Source organism: Siniperca chuatsi, linkage group LG20 (assembly GCF_020085105.1).
Source record: "Siniperca chuatsi isolate FFG_IHB_CAS linkage group LG20, ASM2008510v1, whole genome shotgun sequence".
Lineage (NCBI taxonomy): Eukaryota > Metazoa > Chordata > Actinopteri > Centrarchiformes > Sinipercidae > Siniperca > Siniperca chuatsi.
The window spans coordinates 12459805-12471859 of record NC_058061.1 but is presented as its reverse complement, the minus strand read 5'-3'; the positions used below and the strand labels follow the sequence as shown (position 1 = coordinate 12471859).

General features: G+C 38.2%; 1 protein-coding gene across 11 annotated transcripts in view; it reads right to left on the bottom strand.

The window, feature by feature from the left end:
- plce1 (phospholipase C, epsilon 1) overlaps positions 1-12055 on the bottom strand; it is an 86226-nt gene that overhangs the window by 37119 nt on the left and 37052 nt on the right. For all 11 annotated transcript variants that reach the window (XM_044177940.1, XM_044177945.1, XM_044177943.1 and 8 more), the window contains 2 exons: positions 9030-9223; positions 8316-8458 (listed from right to left, as the gene is read on the bottom strand). In XM_044177940.1, coding sequence (XP_044033875.1) covers positions 8316-8458; positions 9030-9223 — 337 coding nt within the window. The remainder of the gene's footprint in view (positions 1-8315; positions 8459-9029; positions 9224-12055) is intronic.

Genomic DNA, 12055 nt, shown 5'->3' with positions numbered 1-12055 from the left:
AATACAAATACCCTGTGGGTGTGCATGCATGTGTGTATATGTGTGTGTAATGGATCCTTTTCTAAATGCGGTGGTGGATGGAGTAGATTGCCTGAACATCCTTTTTAACCATTTACATGACATTTCCGTTTTAAGAAATAGCAGGCCTTTAAGAGAGCCAGGAAATATAGGTATTTGTGTTTATGTATGTATATGTGTGTGTGTGTGTGTGTGTGTGTGTGTGTGTGTGTGTGTGTGTGTCCAATTTTTCTGTCTCAATTTGGGCTGATGTTTAGAGGGTTAGAGTGCTGCATGTGTACTATTCTTAAATATAGAAACATTAACATTTAGAGCTTTAAACTTAAATTTGCATCAATACCATTCATAAAATCACACTAAAGCTGAGAAACTATATGTGTGTGTTGTTTAATTAGATTAACTCTGTCTGAAAATATAAAAAAAACACTGTCATGTTCTGATTCTTTATGATTTTCTATAGGATATTTGACACACCTCTGATTATAGTAACAGTAAATTTAATTTAGCCGTCACCACCACTTTATCCACCATCATATATCCAATATAATTTACATATACAGTAGCACGTATAACAAAAATCAAGGGGTTTAGCAAACGCCAAATCACAGCAAAATGAGTCTTGTTCAGTGAGATACAGTATCTGTGTATTTTGAATTAATCTAAGTCAACCAATAAGTAACTCATGGCCAATACTGTATGGGGACTTATGACTCAACATAAAAAGGAAATGGGTAAAATCTTTCAACACTGCTTTGAGGTTTGTTTTGTTCGTTGAGTAAACCACAAGTTATGTATACCAACCAAAGGAGAGGAACCTTGATAGACCCTGCCATCTTTCTTTGCCAGCCAAGTGCACACATACACAACACACTGTTCTCACAAGCACGTTTAGAGCTGATGACAACTTCCCCACTGCAGTATGTAGGGCACTCAAACAGGTGCAGCACAAACAGCCTGGGTCGAAGGACTGTTAACAAATCTTATTTTGCTTTCTGGTTTTGGGTGGAAGAGTCACCCATGTCCACAACTGTTCTACACCATAATATTATCTGAAACCTGATCCACTTTAGTGTTGCAGGTGAGCATCACCACATGTGTAAAAAGTCCATTTAAAATCTGACATTTTTCAGACAGTATAATTAAAATCTCCAGTCAAACTGCAGCATCAGGCAGTTTCCCTTTAGACCACAGCAAAATAATAGTTCCTCGCTTTGATTCCATGGCATAAATAGCATGCAGTAAATAACAGAATAACATCTGGTACTACCTAGTCCTTACTGGCATGCACACACATGCACATGAAAGTGAATTCAAGTAAGGTCACATACGCACTTGTGCAAATACAAATCAACAAGTAGCAGCAAACAAACTAACACATGCACAGCAGCAAACATAAACACACAAAAATAGTGTAAGGACTCATAATACACAGACACGGCCAAATACACAGACAAACAGCAGCAGCAATAAACATTGATCTGTCTGACTGCTGACAACACTGAGTTACCACAGGGAGTTTCCCCCTTGGATCAGATATGCACAACGCATGCATACACACAAGTGCAGGCATAAATATAATGTTTAGGTTCTTCCAACATTTCTTCATTAGTGGGGAGGACTACGACAAAAACCAGGTCGAAGATAAGTTTCAGACTGACTAAGCAAAAGGCTCCTTGTTATGAAACCAAAGATCAAATTACAGCATCAAATAAGTCACATAACTGAGTCAAGTGAAAGTACATTTGGAGATTTAGAGATTTTTAAAGAAGCATGCAGTCCAAAAAGTTTGTTTTACACTATTCTCTTCATGTGCGAGGTATCAGGTCAAACTATACTGAGAATGAGGCCTCATTCAATCTGCAAAAAAAAGAAACTTAGACCTTTGCCAAATGAGTTCAGTGTCTCTGTGTAACTTGACTTGATACAAATCAGATGGAACACATGGGTATTTTTTAACTGTAAGGTGCATTACTATATCCTCAGAGTCTAAACATATCCATAGCCATGTGTGGCATTCATTCTTAGGGTCAATTCAATGTTAAGTTCCCCAGAGACACTGAAATTCTTGACTGTCCTTCTGTCAGGTTTCAGGTATAAAGGGGGCACAGTGCACAACACTTCCTAACACACACTTTTCAAACATGCTGCATCAACCATCACATATTTAAATATAATGTCAAATTTTTTAAATTCAATTGCAATGTTTCTGCACTCTGTAGTTAATACTGGTTACAGGCAATCGCAGCGAGTTGGTGGGAAATGTGTTTTGAATTGCAATTAGGTAAAGGAAACAAAACTAAGGACAAAAAAAACTAATCAAAAGAGCATGCTGGTCTAGTTGATCCTTACATAATAAACCTGAGTCACACTGTGAGGTATGTGCTTATTTGCCAGTAAGCAAAGCAAAATTTTTAAAAAATTGATTGGAGGCAAGGGTGATATTGATATGGCAAAACCCGTATTAAAGACATGAAAAACACAGAATTTAAGAGGATAGACCACAAGTCCTGCCAAGACAGTTAAGACGCACACTGAAACTGTTAGCCTGCATTTGGCACCAATTAGACAGTAAAAACAGAGACGGTAAAGTGAACCGACTACATATTCCACAGAACAGGATTCTGCAGTTAAAAAAATGACTAACAATTCCTCTACTCACTCATCAGCTTGAAGTCCATTCTGTGAGAGTGCTTCATGGTTGCTAGATACAGCTGGCCACTCTGCTTCCACACTGACAGTTCAGTGCCGGGGTGACCGAGGTACACTTGTCAACATTTGAGCCCGTCGAGTCCCGTCTCTCCTGCAGCTGCTCTCCCTCTCTCTCTCTGGCTGTCTGCTCTATTTCTCTCTCCCTTACTCCATTTCTAACATAAACTCTCTCTAACACACACTGTATCTTGCTATTTTTTTCCTCTATTGCTCTTTTTCCCCTCACCTGGCTTCTTTCCCTCTCCTTGTCAGCAAACAATCCTTGCTCTCTCTCTCTTTACTACATTCACTATTCCTCTCTCTCCCCCCCTCTCTCTCTGTCTCCCGCCCACCCTTCACTGACACCATACATAGTTCACAGCCATGCGCTAGAGTTAGACCAGTCAGTCCATCCCACTGCACCAACACACACCGTCATAATTCATACACTCATATGGACAGACTATAGAAACAAGTAATAAGGGATAACAGTCAATCCAAAATCCATTTTCCCCTCTCTGTCTCTCTCTCTCATCCTGTGTTATTTAACACAGAATCAATGAATGAAAAATGTTGTAAATTCTGTAAAGTCACAGTAAGGTGCTGATTGTTACTGAGGTGTTTACTTCTTAACGTGTCTTTCACGACTTTATTCAGTTACTGTGGTGAAAGTGTTGAAACAATTAGTCGACTAATTGATGAGTCTATCTATTGACAGAAATTTAAATGACAAATTAATCGACCATTTTGATAATTGTTTAAGTCATCAATTAAGTAAAAATGCCATATATTCACAGGTCACAGCAGAGGTGGGTAGTAACGAGTTACATTTACTCCGTTACATGTACTTACGTCACTTTTTTGAGTAAATTGAACTTGCATCATACATTTTACTCTTGAGTAGATTTGTAGAGAAAATCATTACTTTTACTCTGTTACGTTTGAATACATTTATCGTGCTACTTTTATTTATTTATTATTTTATGCATTCATGCACATTCCGTTAAGACGCAGGTGGTCAGCTGGTCCCAGGTCTGCTGCTGCTCTGATATCCTACCACAGCCACGCTTCCACATGAAACTGTTCAGAGCAAATATAATTAACAGATTAAGCAATACTGAAAATAAGTGTTAGTAGCAGCCCTACACTGTACAGTATAAATGAACGTTTGATAAAGCAAGTTTCCATATGTTTGTTACTCAGAGCAGAAATTATTACACATTTGAAAATAAAAAACAATTTAAATTACATTTTCAGCAGTGAACTTCACTTGAATGCTAGCTACTGTATCATTTAGTTTAGAGAAGGTGTCACAAACAACGGCTACCATATATGAGCACTCTATCTGTTACAAGAGTGTAACATTCCCTCCAACCTAATTCAAGAACATGCTGTTATTTGTCACAGCAACAGCTAGCAGGGTGGTTCAACTGTTATCTTGGTCAAAATATTATCTCTGAATTCACCAGAGCTAATGCATACACATAGTATATTTGTACAGTATATACTGAAAAGTTTTGATAATTCACAAGTGAAAAAAATGTCACAATCCGTCTAAGAACCTTCAGATTAGTATTTTTAGCATTTATGGCCTTGTAAACAATATGTGCTCTTAAAATCCTTGAGACTTCCCCTCCAGTATGATTCCCCCCCACATCTGCTGTCAATGGGTCTTACATGCTGGCCGGCAACACAATGTACAATAACGACTGAGAGGAAGAGAGAAAAATAAAGAAGGAAGAAAAGAAGAAAAAAAGAAAGAAACACCAATATTGAGCTGGATGGATGGCAGCCTATTACTGAGCTGCCTACTTCATATTTAGCAGTACAGTAAATTGTGCTATAAAGGAAACGAGGTTGAGAAAAACACTTAGACCACTCCCATTTATAGTTCACATGAATATGGCTAAATCCCTGTGGTCTTCAGTTGAGTCTTTCTTTGTACTTAAAGCAACTACAAGGAACTTTCATTTTGTGTCGATTTTGGCAGCCCCTGTGGACAAAAGCGGTAGTGTTTCCACTGCCTTGTGTCGTACAGATCTTGATCTGGCTAGCGCCCGCATTTGTTCTGGCAGTGAGTGAAAGCAAGACTCAACTTATTTTTAATACTATTTTTCTTTTTTAATAGCTGTTAGCATAGCGATGAGGTAATATATCTATTTGTGGCTATGAAAGATTAGTAACTATAATACGACGATGGTGAAACAAAGTAAACTTTGTTTTAGTACCGTTCATACACCTAGGTTACATGTAAGCCTACAACTAACAGATTTGGTTGCTTGGTAATAGTAATTTTGTTGAAAGCGAAAGTTATTCCCTAGTAATGTTATGTCTAAAGAATAATAAGCCAACAGCAAGATACAGCTCGGTAGCAAGGCCAACATAAAATGTTAGGTTATAAGCAAGTTGTATTACAGTAATGTCCACCGTGACCCATACCTCCATGGACTGTATACAACCAAATATAACAGACATATTTCATACCTGTCTAGGAGGAAGAGGGCCAATTCAGGATCAGTTTTGAATCTTTGCAAATTCTCGCAATTCTCTCTCTGTTTAACCCTAACCGACCAAGGTTGACTCGTGTTTTCACCCGTGCTCTATCACAGTCCCTTTTAGCTTTTTTTTGTTTAGTTTTTTGTTTGTAAAATCAATACCTTATTAGGACAGGATAGGATAGGAATAGGAATAATATACAAAAGCACACTGCATTCCACAAGTAAAACAAAAATGGAGATTTTTTCTCGTAAACATGACCTCCGTATCTCATAGCTGTGACTTAGTATGTCATAATTATAGGAAAACAAACACATAATTACGAGATCTGTATCTTGTAAAAACGAGATCTTTCCACATATCTATGAGATCCGTACTTCATAAATGCTATTTTTTTAACTACTGAAATATGCAATGCACAGACACTGAGAATGACAAATGAAACCATTGCTATACTGTAAAGAAGATCCAGCATTTGTCAAACATAAACACCTGCTCTTACAAATGACTGCTGGCATAAACACATTAATTATTCAATAGTACATTTTCACTTCAAGAGGAGGAGGAAGGCAAACAGAAAGCACAACAGAAAATGTATGGCGAGAGAACACAGAATCTTTTCTATAGAGGTGACACAAGGATGACCCTCACCAAAACCCTTTGATTTCCAGAGGAGGTGAACCACTTCAGCATATAGTGGTGGCACATTATGTTTCTAAAGCTCCATGTCTGTTTCAAACCCAGTCAGTTTCGTGTGACAAATTCATACCTAGATTCTGTATGAAAAACTAGAAAAAAACAGAAAAGACTGAACCGAAAATGCATGATACTTCTCTTTATTCAACAGGCACAAAGTTGTACTCAAACAGAAACAAGTGCTTTGTCCATTAAGGTAGAAAAGCGCTATATAAGTGTAGTCCATTTACCAGTTACACTTATTTTTCAAGAGTGCTGGCAAGTTTTAGGGGTTTTATGTTCTGCTACATTAAAAAGCATGTTCATTTTAAACTGAAAGTTAGATTGAGAAAAAGCTTTATTACTAATGCATGAGAGAGTAAGAACAGGTTGTTAAGTTAGAATACTGTGGAGAGGAACAATACCTTAAATGGTAAGAAAGCAATAACTACACTAACACTATTCAAAATTTCAAACTTAAGTCAGACCTTCCCCAAGCTTCAGGATAATGAAATGTCTTTTTATGACATCTGATAATTACTTTAAGATTACAAACAATGTCTTTTAAAAACCTATGCGCCAACTTAAAATGCCATTTGGAGTCAATTGGAGTAGTTATTTCAAATGTGTTTTTCTAATTCCATTTGTTTGATTCTATTCAGCACTGCACTCCTTCCTTTTAGTTTAGCAAGTGAATCAAAACTTTTAAAACAGTGAAACTAGACTATACATCTCTGTTACAGGGACATTATCATCTCCGGAGACAGATACTGCCTTCTGGTACACTAAATGTCAAATCCCTCAAATGTCACAGCCACACAGGTTTCTGTGTGTGTGAAAGGCAGAGCTGAATGGTAGATCGGAAACAGATAACTTTTTAAAAACACAACAACAACGTGGCTAGAAGGTAATGCTCATGCACAATATCTGGCTTTTGTTACTAGGTTAGAAAGACAGAGAAAGTTAGCCAGGGAGTCTCTCATGCTGTGTGTGTGTGTGTGTGTGTGTGTGTGTGTGTGTGTGTGTGTGTGAAATCCTAGTCCTGCCAAAACTTCTAAGCTGCTATGTGTGCGCGTGTCTGGCTCTATTCTGTTTCCTGCAGCACCCATTAGAACAGAACACGGTGTCATGTTGAAGATATGTGCTGTGTGTGTGTGTGTGTGTGTGTGTGTGTGTGTGTGTGTGTGTGTGTGTGTGTGTGTGTGTGCGTGCATGTGTATTTTTGTCGCCGAAAACTTGTCTGACAAAAATTTAAGTTTTGTTATTAACATGATTAATAATAAAACAAGTCACAGAGAATAAATAAAAAAATTCATGTTTGTGTGTTTGTGTGTGTGTGCGCGTGTGTCTCCTTGATCTTGCCAGAGACAGCCTGTCCCCTGGCCCACTGCCAGTGGAAATTAATGTCAGGATCAGCTTACATTTAAGTCATACGTAGCATCATTGTAGAGAAGGTGGACAGACAGTTACCAGCTGAGCAACTGACCGAAAAGCCGACTGGTTGGATGATGAAGTCATGTGGAGAGTAAGAGTGAGCGAGAGAGAGACAAAGAGGTGATATATGCATGATAAGAATTTGTTTATTTTCTTGTCTCATTAAGGAAATAAGTTTTACAATTCTTTTTAATGTCTTTCTCAAGGCATTTCAGGGACAGAGCTAGCTGCTGCCATGTGGTTTATTTAAGTACAATTAAAAGCAGGCATATATGTGTGTGTTTATGTGAAAAAAACACCCAAATAAATTCAAAATATCAAGCTAACACTCCTGAGCTTTTCAGAGGAGCAGCGCAAGCATGTTTGAAGTGCATATAACCTCTTTTCAGATGTTAAGACATATCCTGGGTGTGTGTGTGTGTCCATCAGTGTTGTGTGGACCCCGTGATGTCAGGAGGCCTTTTCTTCTTCCTGTCTGTCTTACACCACTTCAGCATTGTGTGTGTATGTGTGTCTAAATTGGAGAATGGAGTGGAGAGAGAGAGGATGGTATGAGGAGGGAGACAAGGACAGCAGAGGAAATAAAGAGAAAAAGTAAGAAGGGCAACCGCTGGGATCAACTACAGATGTGCTCCTACCGACCCAAAACCCGCTGTGGATAAGAGAACCATGTGGGAAAAGAGCAGAGAGGAAGAGAGAAGAGCGGAGCAGTACACCACAGGGGAATAATGAGAACCTTTTCTTCTCAGAATCAAACAGATACAGCTTCACTTGTCATCCAATTTAATGCTCCTCTGTTTATTAGCAAATGAACATATATAACTGCTGATTTTCATTCTATAAGTATGAATTGTGCTATATACTATTGTTGGAACAGAAATTTCACATTAGAGACAATAAAACTGTATGCTAAACAATTTACATTTAACACATTAATGCAATGCTCTCACACTCACGTAAACAAATAAATTAACAAAGCCTTTTCCATACAGTATAACACCCACCTTTCAGCGCGGCGTGGCTGTTGGCGCTCTGGGGCAAAGGGTAGGGTAGAGCGGAGCGGGCACCGAGAGCGGCTGTGGCCTCTAGTAGGGCTCCAGTCAGCAGGGAACACACTGACGTCCTCTGGCCACATGCACGATAAAACCTAGAAATAAATAAGACGTGGAAACGAGAAAGAAAAACTTGCAAGTCTGAAGATAAACTTTCTAGTAACTGATTGTATTTGCCAATCAAATTCATGATTAGTGCAGTCTAGTACAAATTAACAATGCAAAAACTTCAGCCAACTGATTAAGTAATCACATAGATTCAAAGTCTTGAGTAGGTCTGCAACTAACAGTTTTTTTTATTATCAATTAATCTGCCGGTTATTTTCTCAATTAATCGTTTTGTCAGTCCGAAATGCAGAGATGTTCAGTTTATTATTCTTGTTGCATAGAGTGCATTTCTTTTGTGTCTTTTTTAACCAAAGAGTCAGTCTGTTTTACTTACCACCTACCTGTTTTATGTAACCAACACACATTACAGCTGCTATAAGTTACAGTATCATTTGTTCCACTTTTAAGTTATTGCAAATGTTTAACGGTTAATAACAGCATCTCCAGGACAATCGTTTCCACATGATGGACCAAAAGGCCAACATTATTAAAAATTGGTGTAGTTATTTAACATTAGTGGAAAAACTACTATATATGAGACAAAATATGGCTACAAACCTAGGTGGATGAGAAGGATGACAACACCAGGGATTAAGGCAGGAGCTCAGATCTGGTCTGGCTGGGCTGACACTGACAGTGTGCAATGGCCAGCGAGACTCCCTGAGACACACACATCCAGGGCAAGACAGCAGGAGCTTTTTGGCTGGATGAATCAGGTTGAGTTCCTCTCTGTCCTGCACATAGTTGGTAACCTGTTGAGGAAGTCATTGACAAATGGGTCACTTACTTACAGAATTGTACACATACTGTAGGGGCTTTGAATAAATAAATAGTTACAGTAAAATATAACATAAAGTGGTAAAGCTGATTGTGCTTTATCAACCTTCAAGTCTGCATTAACAGAATAACTGAGATGAAAGAGTGACACAAAAGCTTTCTGGCAAAATTCACTTCATCCTGTGCTTTTTTTCACCTCTCAGTCTGTTATATGACATTTGAATCAGAGGTCATTGTCATCAGCTCCTCTGCTGTTGTCATTATCGGAAGCAATTTCCTCTTGACAGAACAGAAATCAAAGTGTGAAAAGAAAGAATTAATAGAGACAAATACCACTGAGGCACATAACAGATAGGAAGAAAGGTGGGAAAGGGATCCATACAAAAAGCATCAGAGCGAGACAGAGAGAAAGAAGAGACGTCACTGAAAAGTTTTAACCGAGTGAACATTTTGACCTTAAAGAAAAGCCTCCTCCTCTTTCCCTTCACACTTTTCTCGGAACAAAATCCATCTGACATAAAAGGAAACACTTATCCAAAACGATTCACTTGTTCTTTGTCCTTGAGTGAACCTGCAGACAAGCTCCTCTGGCACAAATTTCAGAGAAACGCCATTACAGCAACATTTTGTGGCACTATAAGTGGGCACTAATGCTTTCAACTGAGATGATATTACAAAAATTGGACAAAATCAATACTGGTGACAGGATGGGGGTTCAAAACAATACAAGTTTAATGAGAAAATATGGTCATCAGTAACAGTGTCCATCTGCACGCTTCATAATAGTGCCAGGAAGGAGTTAGGTGAAGGCCATCAAACCCCAGGCTTGTAAATTCTCATATTAAGTACATGTGAATCTGTGTTCACTCTTTAAAAAATGTCCTGTTTGTATTAAGTGCTTGCTGGCAGTGGCATGGCATAACATGCACACACACTCACAAACACACATAGTATATGGGCAGCTAGTTGTCTGAGAGAGATGGGTTTCCTGCATGGGGTGTAGGCCTAGCTGTTGTTAGATCTGGGCCATCCCATGGGGAAAGAGACACACCAGCCTGCATGTTTAGAGACTGAGAGAGGCAGCGTGATGGGAAAGCGTGAGACACAACAAACAAACAAACAAACAAACAAACACACACACACACACACTCCTTCTCTCTCAGTAACAAGCCAATTATGTGAATTATGACATTTTAAAAAACTGATTAAACGCAATAGCTTCTCAGGATTTTTTTTTTTTTTTGATTTTTTTCTTTGCTTTCCTTATCCAGAACATTCACTGACTCACATTTCTGGTAAAATACTTCATTTTTTTCAGCATCTAGAGACTGTGCATGTCCACTGAACAGACATAAAGTCTACCACATTAACAGTGAATTTTCCACATTTAATACGGAGATAAAAGCAAAAAGGTCCACTCATGCCTCTATTATTTACTCTACATTTAGATGGGCAGGTTTTCAGTTAATTACAGCTGGATTTTCTGTTTTCCCGTTACTAATAAACAAATGAAACCCAAAGGATTCATGGGTAGAGAAGTTTCTAGTTATTTTACATTGCTTGAATATTTTTGTACCAAGTATCAACAGAAATATCAATAGAAATGAATAAGTAGCTGCAAACAGCCCTAAACAACAGCTTATATGGACTTTATATTTATGTCTCTAAACCATTACTCCTCTAGGCCGGTGCCAACCAATACAATATATTTATTTTATTATTGTCCTCAGTGACATGGGTCCATCCCTCTACTTGTCCTGTAAGTGACTGCAGTGTTCTGGAGCTCTGATATTTTTGCCTTGTAAGGTTCCTATTCCTATATCCTGTTAAACTTTTACATTTTTGGCAGTTAACAACTAAAGTTAATTATAATAAAAATTTTGAGCTGGTTCAAGATTTTTAAATATTACTTATCATGACAATGAATGACAAATACCAAATGTTCCCCGCAGTGATTTTTATTACTGTTGTCTAGGCCTTTAAGAAACAACGAAACAATGACTCTTAGACTAATGAAGTGTCTGTAGGATTAGTAGCTCTTTCAGGCAGAAAAACACACTTAGTGTATTTAGTGGAAACCTCTGGGTTATGTTAGTGAATTTACACAGATTAAACTATTTAAAAATCCATGATTACTCAAGGGGAGAGTTTTGTTTTATGTTCATCCTATCACTTTACTTACTTTACCAAGTTAAAGGCAGTTTCCTCTACCTTTTCTTTCTTGACATGAAAACATTTGAAAAAGGATATACTCTCCTCAGACTGTAAAGGTTAAAATCAGTGCCAGTTCTACTGTAACACAAGAGTTTGAAAGAGGTGACTAATAAAGCACAGAAAAAGCTGTGTATATGTGTGTATATACGTGTGTAATAGAGAGTCTGACTTCAAAGGACTCTGCAGGGAATGTGGTGCTGCTTTTGATGGACACAGAGCAGCTGTCTTCACACAAACAAACAAACAAACTCGTCTTCAACCTCCAGGCAAAAACATGCACATACAGATGGACTTCAAAATCATAAAAACAGACATGTAGTACATACAAATTTTACAAAGATGTGGAGATGTTTCAGACTGTTTACCTAAGAAAAAAAAAGTTTGTCTCTGATCTTCCAATTCTCAGGTTTCTCAGATGTCCCAAGACAAGTGAATCTATAAATAACACGGACAGAATGGAAATGTACCCTTGTTGGGTAGAGAGTAAAAAATTAAAGGCAAAAGGGATTGAGTGAGTGAGTGAAGGTGTGGAGGAGTGAGTGTGTGTGTGTGTGGTGGTGGTGGGGGGGGGGGGTGAAGGGGATGAGCAAGCT